Source organism: Typopeltis vanoorti, chromosome 21 (assembly GCF_054136105.1).
Source record: "Typopeltis vanoorti isolate ZY-2024b chromosome 21, IOZ_Tvanoo_1.0, whole genome shotgun sequence".
Lineage (NCBI taxonomy): Eukaryota > Metazoa > Arthropoda > Arachnida > Uropygi > Thelyphonidae > Typopeltis > Typopeltis vanoorti.
The window spans coordinates 85,030,610-85,048,145 of record NC_143569.1 but is presented as its reverse complement, the minus strand read 5'-3'; the positions used below and the strand labels follow the sequence as shown (position 1 = coordinate 85,048,145).

The 17,536-nt window shown below is 36.2% G+C and overlaps 1 protein-coding gene across 2 annotated transcripts in view; it reads right to left on the bottom strand.

Annotated features, from left to right (window-relative positions):
• LOC150095070 (peripheral plasma membrane protein CASK-like) overlaps positions 1 to 17,536 on the bottom strand; it is a 356,952-nt gene that overhangs the window by 188,945 nt on the left and 150,471 nt on the right. For both annotated transcript variants that reach the window (XM_090411455.1, XM_090411456.1), the window contains exon 2: positions 6,166 to 6,354. In XM_090411455.1, the coding sequence (XP_090267581.1) occupies positions 6,166 to 6,354 (189 nt within the window). The remainder of the gene's footprint in view (positions 1 to 6,165; positions 6,355 to 17,536) is intronic.

The following is a 17,536-nucleotide window of genomic DNA, read 5'->3' as shown; positions in this document are numbered from 1 at the left end:
AGAAAACAATGATTGATTCAGCCAGAGAGGCATGTTGTAAGGTTGTCTGTAAGGATAGAAAAATCAGAACTCCATGGCTCAGGAAGTTAAAGAGACAGTGAAGGAAAAGAAGAAAGCATATTGAAAGTTCCTGACAAGTAAGTCGGCTTGTGCTCTTAGAGAATACAGAGAAAAATGTAAGAAAGCAAAGCACAGTGTAAAACTACGAGGGTGTCTGAAAAGTTCTCGGCCTCGGCCATAGATGACAACACTATCGGCAAGGTTTTTTTTTTTTTTAAGTTGGTACATCTGTCATAAGCATCCAAGTGAAATTGCAAGTTATTCTATCAAGTAGTTTGTTTTATGCAGCTGTCTGAAGTGTGCGCAAATTGTGTGAAATTGCTGAGACTATAGGCATTACAAAAGAATGTGTAGGATATATTTTGCATGAAGAATTGCAAATGAAAAAGCTTTGCACAAGATGGGTGCCTCGCTTGCTCACAGCAGATCAAAAACACACTCATATGAAAATCTCTGATCAATGTTTGGAGCATTTTAACAAGAATAAAACTGATTTTGTGCATCAATTTAACTTGGTGAATCCAAGTCTCATCCTGGATGAGACTTGGATTCACCATTACACACCAGAATCCAAACAGCAGTCAAAACAGTGGACATAAGCTGGCTGTTCAGCACCAAAGAAGACAAAGTCAGTTCCATCGGCAGGAAATTTCGGTCACGGCATCGGTGTTTTGGGATGATAAAGGCATTTTGTTTATTAATTATCTTGAAAAGGGTAAAACAATAACTGGGGAATATTGTTCCGATCTTTAAACCAGACTAGATGGAAAAATTCATGAGAAAAGACCCGGTTTGCAGAAGAAAAAAAATCATCTCTCATCAGGACAATGCAACTGTCCACAAAGGTGTTTCGGCAATGGGAAAATTAAGGGATATGCACTATGAATTGTTGGAACATCCACCGTATTCTCGAGATTTGGCTCCCTCTGACTTCTATCTCTTCCCAAAACTAAAACTCTTCCTCGCTGGTCAGCATTTTTCTTCTAATCAGTCAGCGTTTTTCTTCTAATCAAGAGGTGATTGCAGCTATAGAGGGGTATTTTGCAGATCTTACTGAGAACCATTACAGGGGCAGGATAATGGCACTGGAGCATCACTGGAATAACTGTATTAGTCTTAAGGGAGATTATGTTGAAAAATTAAAATAATTATGAAATTATAAATTCGTTTTTTTATTTTTAGGCCGAGAACTTTTCAGACCACCCTCGTAGCTAAACAAAAGTCGTTGGGAGACTTTGGTAAGGACACAGAAAATAAATATCAAGAAGGTGGCAAAATATTCTGGAGGCTATTAAAAAAGCTTAGAAATGGAGGAGAGAGTGCTGTTAAAGGAATCAGAGATGATAACGGTGACATAAAAACTGAAGATAAAGATATTATAGATGTCTGGAGTAATTACTTTGTGAGATTGCTAAATGAAACAAGAAGTGTCAGTATGACAGCAGAAAATTCCTAACAAGAATACAGTCAGGAATACATATCCATACTTGAAGTAGAAAAAGCCATCAAAAGCCTAAAATGTGGAAAGGCAGCTGGAGTAGATGAAATTCAGCCAGAAATGCTCAAATATGGAGGTACAAAAGTTTTACAGTGGTTGCACTGCATAATTCAAAAGACCTGGTCACAGGGTCAAATTCTAGATAACTGGAACAGAGCTCTCATAGTTACCCATCTATTAAAAAGGGAAATAAAACTGAATGCAAAATTAGAGAAGTATTTCCCTATGGAGTGTTCCTGGTAAGATTTATGCAAGTATACTTGAGAAATGGCTAAGCAAAATTATAGAAGGGAAGCTTGATGAAGAGCAAACTGGATTCAGGTCAAATAGAGGAAATGGTCAGCATCAGATTTTCACTTTAAGACAAATAGTTAAGAAATCATGGGAATACAACAAGGATTTGTATTTAAGTTTTGTTGATATGGAAAAGATATATGACAAGATGCAAGAGGAAAGCTCTTCAAAATGCTACAGTTATATGAATGTAAATGGGACATTATATCAAGCAATACATAGTCTATATTTAAGCTGTAAGTCAGCAGTTAGACTAAAAGGAGGAACATGAAGATGGTTTGAGGTAAAATCAGGTGTGCAACAAGGATGCACATTACCTCTGTTGTTATTCCATATAGATAATGAATAACAGTGGAGGTAATGTGCATCCTTTATCACATTATGAAGGAAAGTGGTATTAAATCTGATATCAAAAATTGTGATGTTAATCTTAGCTCTTTACTTTATGCAGATGATGTTATATTTCTGATTAACATTCTGAAAAACAAATATGAAAATAGACAACAGAATTAGTAAAGCTGTTATGGTAGGAAGTCAGATGAATAAATTTATATTGAATAAGAAAGAAATTAATCAAAACACTAAATTAGCTGTATACAAGATGGCTTTCAAACCAATCTTAACTTACGGATCTGATAGCTGGGTTAGCAATTAAGCACTTGATCAAAGACTGGAGACCTCTGAAAAGATTAGTGGAGTGAACAGATTGCATCAATGGTAGTATCACATTACAAATGGGGATATTAGGAAAGAACTTGCCATTGTTAGCATTCAGAAATAGAGCTTATCTCAGGTAGTATGGTCAGTTAAACAGAATGGAAGAGTTAATAGCAAAACAAGTGATCTTTGCAACGCTGGAATGGAAAACACCCAGAGGAAGACCAAGATGTAGATGGATTGATATAGTAAAAAACGCCTTAAAAGACAGAAATATAAGATCTGATAATATTGGAATCTTGACAGATAACAGATTAATTGGGAGGAAAATTGTTGATTGGAAGTTGGTAATGGTGTAACTTTTTCATGCAGTACTATCATAATTATCCTGTACATCCTCAGAGGGTGCATATCATGAATTTAATGATGATGATATTTAAATTTATGTGTTTTTGAAACATAGCAAATTAAATTTAATGAAATAGACACAGCAAAATTAATTAATTAATTACACATGAAATAAATCATATCAAAAGATATCTCTGTTATGAGGCTGCAAAATAAACATTTTTAATAAAGTATTCAATAGTTATAAACCTTAAACAGCCTTTTGGTGAAAAGAATAGCAGAATTACTATTCTGTATAATAAAGATTGTGGAAAGTTTTTTTTAATACATGCAGGAGTATCAAAGAGACGGGAACTTATGTGGAATTATAAGGCAGGTGATTATAATAGTCCTAGACGTCAACTTCGGGAAGTTTCATGGAGGGAGGAATTGAAAGGCCGGGATATCACTAATGCGTGGAAAATTGTGAAAGAATATTTGTTATCAGCAATGATAAGTTGTATACCACGAGTGAAGAAGAGGACGCAATTTGGAGTAAAGTGGATGACAAACAATATTAAACAGGAATTGCACATGCGAAAAAGTGGCTATGGAAGAGATATAAGGAGACAGGTGAAGAGATGCATGAGGAATATAAGACACAGGCCAGAAGAGTGACTAGTGTGGTAAGGAAAGCAAAACTGGAATATGTGAGGAGATTGGTCCTAAGATCCAAAGAAAATCCTAGGGAATTTTTTAGCTATGTGACCAGTAGGAGGAGAAATGACTGTGGAAGAATGATATTGTGGGATAAAAATGGGAATAGAGTGACTGATGCAGAGGACATAGTGGAATTGTTCAATGAACACTTTATTGAAGTATTTCATCCTAGAGGAGTCAGTTTTAATGCTAGAGGGATAGGACTGGTTCGAGGTCTGGAGGTACAGGAGGAGAGTGTGTTTCAGATATTGAGTACTCTGGATGTCAGTAAAGCTGTGGGACTGGATGGTATTTCACCACGAGTTTTGAGAGAATGTGCTAGGGAATTGACAGCGCCTTTAACGTGGTTTTTCAATGAAAGTCTGGCTTTGGCAAAGGTGCCCAGGGAATGGAAGGAAGGTAAGATAGTGCCATTGCATAAGGGTAGTAACACACTGGAAGTGTCTAATTATAGGCCAGTCTGTGTGTCATCAGTAGTTGTTAAGATCTTGGAGAAAGTAGTGAGGGACCGTATACAACATTGGGCAGATGAGGGTAATGTTATCTGTGAGAATCAACATGGATTTGTGAAAGGGCGCTCTTGTTTTAGCAATATGCTAGCCTTTTATAATAAAGTTACAAGAACATTAGATGAGGGAAAGGCATATACTGCAATTTTCTTAGACTTGGCAAAGGCATTTGACAGGGTGCCACATGATAAGCTGATATTTAAGTTGCAGCACATGGGTCTGGATGTCAGATTGGTCAACTGGATTCAGGATTAGCTGTCTGATAGGTATCAGAGAGTTGTGTATGGTGGAGCAGTTTCCAGGAGGCAGAGGGTTACAAGTGGGGTCCCACAGGGCTCAGTACTAGGACCTATATTATTTAACCTTTATATCAATGACATAGCCAGTGGATTGCAGGGGGATATTCAGTTGTTTGCGGATGATGCGAAGCTGGGAAGGATTATTAGTAATAGTGCAGATGTGGTAGCCCTGCAAGAGGATTTGAATAAGCTAGATAGATGGGCAAATGAATGGGGGTGTCAGTTTAATGCAGCAAAATGTAAGGTCTTGAGGTTTGGGAAACATTGATGGGATGCTACATACTCTATGGGAGGAGTTATACTGGAGGAAGTAGGGAGACAAGAGATCTGGGGTTGATGATTGATAGAAACCTGAAGTTTAGGGGACATATTGCAAAGGTGGTGAAGGTAACACAGAGGATTGCTGCTATTATGAGGACACTGACCTGCAGAGATAAGAGGGTTATCATTCCGTTATATAAGTCTCTGATCAGACCACACTTGGACTATTGTTCTCAGATTTGGTCCCCAGGATTTGAAGGGGATAAATTAACTGTGGAAAGGATATAAAGATGGATGACAAAGATGGTTTCAGGACTGTACAAGGATAGTTATGAGAATTGGCTGAGAGAATGTGGACTGCAGAGTTTGGTGGATAGAAGAAGGAGAGGTGATATGATTGAGACTTTTAAACTGTTGAGAGGTGGTTACAGGGTTGACACTGGGGAGTTCTTTCGCTTGGTTGAACAGCAGGAAGGAGTAATGACAAGAGGCCATCCCTGCAAGTTACGAAAGGAAACTGTGAGCAAGAGGGTAAGGAGTGGTTTCTTTGTGTGGAGGGTGGTTGAGCCGGAATGCATTGCCTGATGGAGTGGTGGGAGCGAGAACGGTCAGTGAGTTTAAAGAGTGGTATGATAGACTTTGTGTTTCTCGGGGGGGGGGGGACCTCCCCTCGATGAGTCTTGACAGACTTTATGTCTTAGGAAGGACCTCTCTCGATGAGTCTTTTGACTCCTTGGGGCCTGAATAATAATAATAATAATGTTAAAGTACAGTATACTTCACAGAAAGTTATACTCTTGTTTTAATCCTTTAGTCAAGGCAACTGATGTAAATCAAGAACTTCTATATATATGTAGACTAGTCATGTAAATGCTTCATGTGTAGACTTGGCATGCTTACTCTTGGGTAAAAGATGAAAACAAGAATATATAATAAAGATCTTTCAGAAAAAAGTAACTCATATTTTAATGAAATTCCTGTTTTCATCTTGTTTCTATTACTAAAACACGTCTCCATCTTTTCCAAAGACAAAGCACATCCTTGATCACACCAGATGTTTTACAGCATTCTATACACATGTAGCCTCAAGTGTTAATCAAATCGGTCACTGAGCTCAAAATGTTCATTACATTTTGTATGTCATTAACAACCACCAGTAAATATGTATATACCTGCCAGTAAAGATAGGTTTTCAACAAACACTGGCTGACAAAGCACTGAAGGCTGAGCAAGTAATTGGTGAATTGAATATGTGGATGAAAGCTACTGATCATAAAGAAAGGTGGTAAGTTTGTTTTCAGAATGAAGCCAGATAGCAAAAACATCATCAACATACAAAAAGAGAAGAGGGTTGATAATGAATGAAAACAACACATCTTCTCAACACTCCGTCTCCACACTTGCCTAACAAATAGTTAGCCAAGTGTGGAGATGGGGCTATCTGTGGCTGTGCTGCCTTTAATCTGTTTATAGATCATGTTTTTTCAGCTATTTCAATTTCAATACTCATTCATTTCAGTAAGTAATTATTGTGATTTACCATAGGTTCATCTGTATTTTTCTGAAACTGCACCAAACGAACCCTAGTGATGTTTTCCATTTCTGGTTCACAAGTTGTTTCCACTTCTTGACCACCATTAAGGTAAGGCATAATAGGAGGAGGTGTTACTCTTATCGCATCCTCTCCATATACCTCATGGGCTACTACATCATGGGTCTGGAGAAGAGCCTGAAATGAACACGTGCAAAATTTATATTTTGCCCCTTAATTAATATTATACAAAACATAACTAAAAACACAATTCAATTTTATCCAAATAAATTATATGAATGTGAAACAGAGTACTGGTATTAAGTACTGGTAAAGCATTCTGCTCACAAAAATTTTCATGCTTACACTGCGATTTGCAAAATATGAAATACACATAATTGGCTAATCTATGATGCACATCCATAATGAGGCATAATTTGCAGTGATTTAATTCACAGTACTTGTTTCTAATTTTTAGTGAAACCAGCAAATAAATTTAATAAAGTTTATTTACCAATTAATCTTTTAGTTTGTTATAACCTTAGTATATTTTTTAAATAAAATATTTAATATAACACCATAGAAAATGTTTGGGTGATATATATATATATATATATCAGCAAATAAACTTAACAAGTGGAGGATGGGTAATTATTACAGGTAACTTTAATTATGGAGATATAGACTGGAAGGAGGAAAGGTGATATGGACAGAAGAAATGGAATCTATGCAGTTTCTTAGGAACAATTACCTAAGGCAGCATGTAATGGAGGGTACTAGGGGATCAAGAGTGCTGGACCTTGTGATTACATCCAAGGATTAGTATATAACTAAGTGGAATATACTGCTTCCAATTGGTGAAAGTGATCATTCAGTTTTGACCTAGCAAGCAAATAAGAATGTGAAATTTTTGCTAAAGATGGGTTTCATGTGGAATTACTAAGCTGGAAGCTACAAGAAAAAAATAAAAAATAAATAAATAAAATAAACTTTCAAACTTAGAAAATTACTTAAAGTGGTACCATGGGAGGATATACTTTAGGGCAGTAGTGTTCAACCATTTTTACTACGCAAGATACTTTTCTATAAAAAGTTATTCGGTAATCTACTCTCTTATATATAAGGTATTCGGCAATCTACTCTCTTATATATATAAGTTATTCGGCGATCTACTCTCTTACATAGATCACGTTCCCCCAACCTGATATCTGATTAAGCACAAATAAACAACTAACAAAAATACACAACTAAAAACTTTACTTGTGTGTTTAAAATTTATTTATCACTTTTAATTATTTTAATACAACAAAAAAACCAAAACAAATATATTGGAATAAAATATTTATTTCTCTATTTTGGAAAACCAAAGTTAGAAAAAACAACAGATTGATTACAAACTCACAAGTTACAGGAAATGCTGGTTGATTAGAAAAAAAAAAAAAGTTAATGTGAAATTTCGTGTTGTTTGGACCTCGCAATATTTTCATAGTCAAGTTGATATGAAGAAGTGGCCAATTGCAGACAATCATCCAAATAATCATTTGTAATTTGGTTTCTTAATTGATTTTTTATGATGGTCATATCTGAAAAAGCGGATTCTGACAAGTATGTCGATCCGAAACATGACAGAATTTTTCGCACAATATCAGTTGATATTGGGAATTTTTTGTGCATACTTCCAATGACTTCATTGTTTATTGATTTTAAATGTAAACTATTCTGAATGTTTATTATCTTAAGTTCTACTTCAGCTTGGTTTATATCAAACAGCCCACTAATTTTATTTGATATTTCTATGATGTTCAAGTTTTCTTGAAATGGATTATTGATAAAAGATGCAATCATTTCAGTTTTATTAAAATCTTTAAATCTTGAATTTATTTCTTTCTCAACTAATTCTATTTCATGAATAAATTCTTTTAAATCATAGTGAAGCATTTCTTGATTTTGTTCAAAAAATTTTAATAAATATAGGAGATGTCTAAATTTGAGGTCATTTATATTTTGCTTTAACAAAAGTATTGTTGGAAAGTTTTTATTGAACTTAACATGTCAATTAAATTTTTATCTCTACCTTGTAACTCTAAATTTAAATTGCTTAATTTCATATAGAAATCTACTAAAAATGATAAGTGTAACAACCATCTTTTATCACTCAATTGTGGATAAATATCTCATTTTTCATAAAGAAAATTTTTTATATTGTTAATTAATACAAGAAATCTTTCTAAAAATTGACTTCTGCTGAGCCAGCAAACATTATTGTATAACAGAAGTTCCCTATCATCATCTGCCTGTAATTTAAATAACCGCTTGTTGCAGGGCTTGTCCTCGAACAGAATTTACAATTTTAAATGTAAAATCCAAAACATCTTTTGTGTTTAATCTTTTACTGCACAGTACTTGTTGGTGAATAATACAGTGGAACATTAAAAAATCTGGATATTTGTCATAGTTTTTACATAATGAAATGAAGCCTGATTTATTACCTATCATTGCAGGAGCACCATCAGTAGTAATAGACACAAGTTTAAAAAGCGGAAGTTTGTGGTGTTTCACAAATTCATCAAATGCTGAAAAAATGTCTTCTGCCCTAGTCCTAACCCTATAATGGTATAATTTTCAAAAGTTCTTCTTTACTTGAATAATCTTGAAATACCATGCGAATAAATACCATTAACTGAGCAATATCAATGAAGTCGTTCGATTCATCAAATTGTAATGAAAACGCAACACACTGGTGAATGTCTGACATTAACCTGGCCTGGAAACTTTTCTCCGTCAATTGGAACTCTTCCTTTCAGCAATTTCAAACCTTGTCTACAGCCTAGAAGTAGTCTCTCTCTAGCAATTTAATTATATTTAATAAAAATTTAATTTTTATTAAATAAAAATCCAGGATGAGAATAAGATGTAAGAAATACCAAGGAAAGTGATCGGAGTTTACTTCACCTTTACCATGAGTTGCATCAGACTTGAACTACGTTCAGGTGCAAACTTGGCTTACTTGTCTGTTTACTTACTTGGGAAAAAAGGATTAAAACCTAGCTTATAAAATTGCTTGGTATCTTTAACATAGTATACCCAAGTTAAAAAAACTTTCTACATCTTACTCTCATCCTGAGATTTTTATTTAATAAAGTCAAAGCACCTTGTGGCTACTTGTTTAGGTAAAATTTATGAGCTTTGCATTACTTCAACCTTGGCATTTTTTGGTCTGGCTGCCACTGACGAGACCTCAATAAAGGTCGAAACCGGTCTGGGTAGTGGCCCTTGCCTTTAATGCATAGCATCATACATCTCCGTAAGGGAATGTGCTTTGCATTAGAGGGAAATACTAAGGAAAGTGATCGGAGTTTACTTCACCTTTACCACGAGTTGCCTCAGACTTGAACTACATTCAGGCGCAAACTTGACTTACTTGTCTGTTTGCTTACTTGGAAAAAAAGGATTAAAACCTAGCTTATATTGCTTGGTATCTTTAACATATATATATATATATATGTAGAAAGTTTTTTACCTTGGGTATAATATATGTTAAAGATACGAAGTTATTTTAAATATAAACCAGGTTTTATTTAAAATAACTTGGTATATTTAACATATATATATATATATATATATGAACGTGGTTCAAGTCTGAGGCAACTCGTGGTAAAGGTGGAGTAAGCTCTGATCACTTCCCTTACTATTTCCCCCTAATGCAAAGCACATCCCCTTATGGAGATGTATGATGCTATGCATTAAAGGCAAGGGCCACTACCCAGACCGGTTTCAACCTTTATTGAGGTCTCGTCAGTGGGCACCAGACTAAAAATGCTAAGGTTGAAGTAATGCAGAGCTTATAAATTTTACCTAAACAAGTTGCCACAAGATGCTTTGACCTTATTAAATAAAAATCTCAGGATGAGAGTAAGAAACAGAATACTCTACAAAATAAAATTTTAATGCCACCATTAAACCTCCTGCAAAATTAAAAAACTTATTCAATTCCTCTGAAGATCCCCTTCCTTTAGAGTATACTACAATCAATGCACCTGTAACTTTCCTTATATAGATGAAACTGGATGCACAGTTCCTATCGTGAAAAAGAAACATGCACGATACATTAAATTTAATAACTATGGTAAATCTGACATTTCTGATCATACCGTTGATACTCTACATAGAATTGACTAAAAAGACACTAGTCAATCAAGACACTACAACTCGTCATGAGTCCAAATTTAAGGAGGCCTGTGAAATTCTAATCAACCATAATCTCAATAATAATGATGGTCTAAAAATCCCAAGAATATAGATGACACATATTCTACTCAAGAGGTTATTATAAATTATAATGACTAGTAGTCCAGGATCATAGTCTTAATATAACAAACACTTATGTGAAATTATTGATTAGGCCACTACTATTGCTGCATTAAAAGTATTTATTATTGTTATTGCATAGGCACCTCCATGGAGTCCCAAGACTCATCTTGGGAGACCCAAACTATCAACACACTATCTATTGTACCTCTCCTTGAAACCATTAACAGACAAAGCACTCAAAACTAATTCAGGCAACCCATTCCATTCATTCATCACTCTCCAAGCAAAAAATCTAGTCCTCATGCCCTTGCTAACCACACACTTACCCAACTTTCAAGGATGACCCTTGGTTCTGTTCTCTCTAGCCAAGTTCTTATGCATCAATCCTGTAAAATCCTTTAAATAATTTAAATGTTTCTATCACATCCCCCTTTTTTTGCCTATCAACCAACTTCTGTAATCCACAAATCCTCAATCTATTCTCATAGGGGACATTCCACAGACCACTCATCTGGATCCTTTCTACCACTTTCTCATCCTCCAAGACCAGACCTGAGCACAGTAATCCAGATGTTGTCATATCAAGGTTTTATAAGGTGGAATGGTAACTCCTTTATCTCTGTTTGTTAATGTGTTCTTCAATAACAAAGTAATCCTCTGAGCTACTCTGGCTATTTTAGCAATATGCACTCTGAACTTGAACTCTCTATATATACTACTACCACCCCCAAATCCACAGCTCCATCAATTTCCTGGAGTACAGTTTCATCAATATGGTTCATAGCTGGTAATCTTTTCACTCCAAACTGCATAACCACATTACATTGACATCGGTTCTTATTTGCTCATATTGCCAGCTTGTTTAACTCATTCTGTAAAATACCAACATCATCTTTATTAACATTACACTACCTAATTTTGCATAATCTGCAAACAACTGAATATTTCTCCTCAGATTATATCCTATATCATTAATGTGCAAATTAAATAGCAGTAGCCCAAGAGTCTTATGGTATGCCACTAGTCATAGGCTTTCTACAGGACTCTTCTCCTGAATACATTATTCTCTGTTTTTTTTTCCTCTCAATCACCCTCTTATCCACATCACCAACTTCATGTCCATACTGCTATAATTTATGCTGTAAGTTATGTATCAGAATTCCATGTGGTATCCTGTCAGCCAGCCTGGTTGGCCGAGTGGTTAGCGTATCTGCTCTCCAGCCAAAAGGCTGCGGGTTCGAATCCCGCCATGGGCATGGATGTTTATGATTGTCTGTGGAAATACTAGTAGTGGTGGTCATCGGTAGATGGCGTTGGCATAGTTAATGGATTGAGTGGTGGAGACAGAGTTGTACAGCAGGTGCCCTCCCTCGATGAGTCTTTGAACTCCCTGGAGGTGTCAAATAATAATAATAACAATAATAATAATAAATACCTTTGCAAAATCTAACAGTATCATTGTGTAGCCATTACCTTTACCCACCTCAGCTGTCACGTTATTATAAAAAGTGAGTAAGTTACTGAAGCATAACCTACCCTTCACCAAAGCATGTTATTCCCATACAACTTCCCATTCCTATCCCCCAATCTTAATTTTGTCTTTAACCAACTTCTCCATTACCTTGATCATCACTCCTGGAATGCTAATTGATCAATGATTTCCTATTTTTGTCTTGGACAGTGGTGCACTCAGAGGGGAGGCCAAGGGGTCCCTGGCCCCCCAAAGAAAAAGAAAAAAAAAAAAAAACACTAGAAAATTTTCTAAAAATCTTTCCCTAATTAATAAAATTCATTTTTTTTTTAAATTTATGTTGTGTCGTGTCTTCTATTTCTATACTACTTATGAATTAGAGATCATTGCAGGTGCTCAGTCATAAGTCATATGCAATGTGTAGGGTGTATTCTCAAATTGTTTATTCAGCCCCCCCCCACACACACACCCAAGATTAAACCCTGAGTGTGGTACTGGTCTTGGAACTTCCTTTATGCAATGGAACAATTTTCTGCTTCTTCCATTCCCTCGGGACTTCCAGAGCTGAGACTCAAATTAAACAGTTTAATCAAAGGCACTACCAATTCCCTAGCACATTCTCGTAATATGCAAGCTGATATCCCATCCAAAACATAGCTGTATTCACATTCAGATTCTGTAATATTTTATGTACCTCAACTTCCTCTACCCTCTATACCAAAATTAACCTTTGTCATATTATTATTGTATTATCTTCACTTGGATGATACACCCTTGCAAAGTGATCACTCAATAATTCAACTACTTCATCTGCTTCAGTTGCCTCCCTATCATCTGCATTCATCAAAATTATTCTCTTGTGACATGCCACAAACAGAAAAAACTTTTTCCGATTACTCTTGGCTTGCTTGGCTAATCTCCTATCATACTCAGATTTTGTTTTCCTTACCATACCAGTCACTCTTCTGGCCTCTGCTTTATACTGCTCATGGCCTTGTCAGCTATCTTTCTTTTGGAATATCTTGCACATGTTTTTTTTTAACTCCTGCTGAATGCTAAACTCATTCATTAAATTCCCAATTTATTAATTCTCTTAACTCTTAGTATACAGTCAGCTACTTCTTCCTTCAAACATCCCTTTACCACTCCCATGCACTACTTACATCTTTCCCCTAAAGCAGGGGTGTTCAACCCGTCGATCGGGAGTGATTTTTGGTCGATCTCTTGTGTATTCCTCCTTACTTACAAATTTAATTAAAACTGAAAACATAATATTTTATTTATTATTATTTTGATTTAATACACTTAATTCGCTTTAAATGTATTGCTATTGTTTATTTATTTTTCGTTAAAATTGTCAAATCAGTAATTTTCTTAATAAGTCCAGGTAAATGAATTAATTTGGATCAGTGGTGGTCAAACAGCGAGCTGAGTAAATACGATTATAAGCAGAGTGTAAAAACTCAATTGTAGCTTAAATATTAAATATTCCAAAGCACATTACATCGATTTTATACTTAGGTTAAGTCCCATGTGAATATTGTAAAAAAAATAGACTGTTTGTCTCGGTATAGTTTGTAGTAGATGTTTTTGTAAATAACTCTTTTGAAGCTAACAGTATATACTGCTTTAATAAGAATCTGCTACAGTGTTAAAAACAAAGGCAATGTTTTTGTCGCTGAAGCTGTACATGGCGGCATTAGAAAGATTGTTATTGAAACTTGTATGTATGAGAAAGGCTTGCAGGATCTAAATGTAAACATCTCCGAAGTCAGTCAGAAAGAGTTCAAACAACTTTCCGATGGCCGGCAACTTGCAATCAAAAGAAAGCAGAGGAAAACAAAAAGCGTGCCGAACTTGAAACTTAAGATGAAAGACTCGTACCGATTCTTTGGGGGGTTGCCAAACTTCATGTGAGGTCTCAGAGGAGGCTTAATAAAAAAAAGGACTGAAGCAAGCAGAAGGCATTCCGGTTCCAGAATCGCTGTCAGAGAGACTGCCTGGATCCACGTTGCTTGAGAGAGGAGTTTCCCGCTTCTAGAAAGGAGAAGTTGCTGAGAGAGAACAGAGTCGAGGTGCTGTTACTGAAGAGAGCCAGAGAAAAATGGGGAAAACAGCCGATGCTAAGTGCCGGTCGGATGTCCTAGTGCTGTGGGAAGTCAACGGAAGCCAAAAGCCGCAGAACGATCTTCAAGCCTGAATGCTGAAACTTCTTGCCTGAACTTTTGAGCACTGGGAAGATTGCAGTCCAAGACTGACCAAATATTCCGACAAAGCCCCCCCCCCCCCCCCGAAACAAGACTCTCCGCACAGAAACCTACGGCCAGATGAAAGAAAAACCATAAAGACTTTGATGCAGGACTTTGTAAGGTGTCGTGACACAGAACCTCTGTAAGTGTATTTACTTCCTTTAATGTGCATTCTTCTTGTAATTTAGGAAATATATCTTAGATGGACTGATAAGAAATGGTAATAAGAAATATCAATAAGAGAGTCCTCTGATTTGTTGTTAACTGGAATATTAATTGTAAGATAACTTGCCATAGCTAGCTAATCCCTTTATGAGTAAATTAGTCTTGGCAATTTATTTTTTTAAGCAGAGAAGTAACAGAGTAATTATATATATTGTATAGTCATTAAAATTTGAAAAACGAAATTTTGTTTCTATATACTTAGGAGTTTGATTGGTTCAGTGCCATGACATGTAAAACTGCAAGGGCTGGATGTTGATAGTGCATGGGAGGTGGTTAAGAAGTGTTTGCAGGAGGCAATAATTGACTGTATACCTAGAGTCCGAATAATAAATCAAGTAGAGGTTAAATGGATGAATAACACCATTAAGATTGAGCTGCAAAAAAAGAAAAAACTGTGGAGGGAATTTAAGGAGAAAGGTGACCGGCAGGCACATGAACGGTATAAAGTGCAGGCCAGAAGGGTAACGAGTGTGGTAAGAAAAGCAAAAGCGGATTATGAAAGAACATTAGCCATGCAGGCTAAAGAGAATTCCAAACAGTTTTTTCGATATGTTGCAAGTAAAAGAAAAAATGTATATGGCAGAATGATTTTAAAGAATGCTGATGGTAGGAAGGTAACCGAATCAGTTGATATAGCGGAATTACTGAGCGAGCACTTTGCAAAAGTATATCATCCAGGTGGTGACATTGCAGAAATGAATGAACCAATAGCTTATACAGGAATTGTGGTGAATGAAGTGGAGGTGAATAGTCTATTACAAAACCTCAATGTCAATGCATCTGTGTGATTGGATGGCATACCAGCTCGTGTCGTACGTGAAGCGGCTAAAGAATTGTCAGTCCCCTTGACCATTTTGTTTAATTTGATACAGATATAAATAATTTAATTTTTTTCCACCCTCTCGGGACTAACCCAGTTTGTCCTGAGAGGGTGGAAAGAGGGGAAAATAGTTCCACTGCACAAAGGAGGTTCCAAGACTGCTGTTGTAAATTACCGACCGATCAGCATATCAGGAATCGTTGTCAAGGTCTTGGAGAAAATAGTCAAGAGGAAAATACAGGATCGGATAGATGAAATGGGATACTGTATGGGGGACGGCATGGTTTTGTGAAGGGTAGATCATGCCTCAGTAACTTGCTCAGATTTTATAACACAGTGATGGCTGAACTGGATAAGGGTAATGGGTTTACAGTGATTCTACTGGACCTTGCAAAGGCCGTTGACAGGATACCACATGGAATTCTAATCAGTAAACTGCAGCATATGGGGATGGATATAGGGTTGGTGAGCTGGATAAGGGGGGTGGTTGATGGAGAGATATCAGAGAGTAGTTTATTCAGGGGTAGAGTCCAAAAGATGACCTGTGACTAGTGGAGTGCCGCAGGGTTCTGTTCTTGGACCACTGCTGTTTAATTTGTTCATTAACGATATATGGAAGGATCTAAGAGGAATGGTTCATTTGTTCACTGATGATGCAAAGTTGGATAGGGTAATAGTGAATGCAGAAGATGTCAAAATCTTGCAGGATGATTTGGATAGTTTGGAGGACTGGTCTAAGGAGAATGCATGTCAATTTAATGTGGCAAAGTGTAAGGTTACATTTTGGGGTGAAAAGATTAGCAGCAGTATATTACATTGGTAGAACCATACTCCAGGAGATTGACGAGGCCTGGGATTTGGGAGTGTTGGTGAATAGGGAATTGAAGTTTAGGGGGCACATCGCAAAAGTGGCTAAATCAGCTCATCAAATCACTTGGTTGCTGAAAAATAACCTGGTTGCAGAGACAAACAGGTTATTGTTCCTCTGTATCGAGCCTTGATAAAACCCCATCTAGACTACTGTGCCCAGATATAGGCGCCAGGGTTTCTTCTTGATGGGGAGAAGGTGGAGAGGATCCAGAGACGAGTGACCAAGATGATAGCAGGTCAATGGAATGAACCTTATGAGAACAGGTTGAAGATTTGTGGGTTGCAGAAATTGGTTGATAGGCGGAAAAGGGGTGATATGATTGAGACATTCAAATTACTGAAGGGTTTCTATAAGATTAATTCAGAAGATATTTTTGAGACTAGGGACCATACATGGAAGCTGGGCAAGTGTGTGGTTAGCAAGGGTGTTAGAGCTAGGTTTTTTACTTGGAGAGTGGTGAATGAGTAGAATAAGCTGCCAGTCTGTTGTGGGTGCCATGACTGTGAATGAGTTCAAGGCAAGGTATGATAGATACTGTGTGAATGTCGAATAGTTGTTCTTGACATGATGTTAGAGCCTCCCTCGATGAGTCTATCGACTCCTTGGAGTTGCCCGTAATAATAATAATACCAAAGGCATAAAGGATAGGTAGAGAAGAGTAACCTCCCTATTGCTTATTTAATGTACTTTATTTTAAATATAAATAAATGTGTTTTAATTATATGTCAATAGAGTGCTGCCTGATTGTTTATTTTACAATACACTGTTCCTAAAAAAAATATCAGACTTGTGAGCGGTAAACCAAATGAGATAACCGAAGAGTATAGTTAAGTGCAAATAGACCACGACTGTTTTTGTAAAGTTTTACTGAAAGAATTTGTGTTAGAGAAAGAGAGAGAGAGATATCAACTGGCTGTATTACTGAGTTTTATGCCAATTAAATGATATTAGTGGTGCAGTCTCAATAAAAAAATAAATTTTCTAGTATCCATAGGCATAAGACTCGTAGTGCAAAAGGTAGATAGACATAGTACGCAATAGTATAAGCAAGAAAAGTTACGAGAGAGAAAGAACGCACTGCTAATTAGAATGATGGTATTTCAAAGGCATATAAATAGGCTTTATAAATAGCAAGAAGTAATAGCAATGCACATATTACAACTCCACCTTTAATATGAGTTGCCTCAGACTTGAACTACGTTCAGGCACAAATTTGGCTTACTCGTCTGTTTGCTTACTTGGGAAAAAAGGATCAAAACCTAGAACAAAAATTAATTTTACATCTTCCTATATATCCTAAAAGAAAAAGTACAAATTTTACAATTTGATGAAACATTTGGTGGTGGGGGGGATTTGAGAGTTTTAAGAACCACAAGAAAAAACATTTTTCTTGTGGTTACATCAGTTGCTTTAATATCATTTTTGTTGTAAGT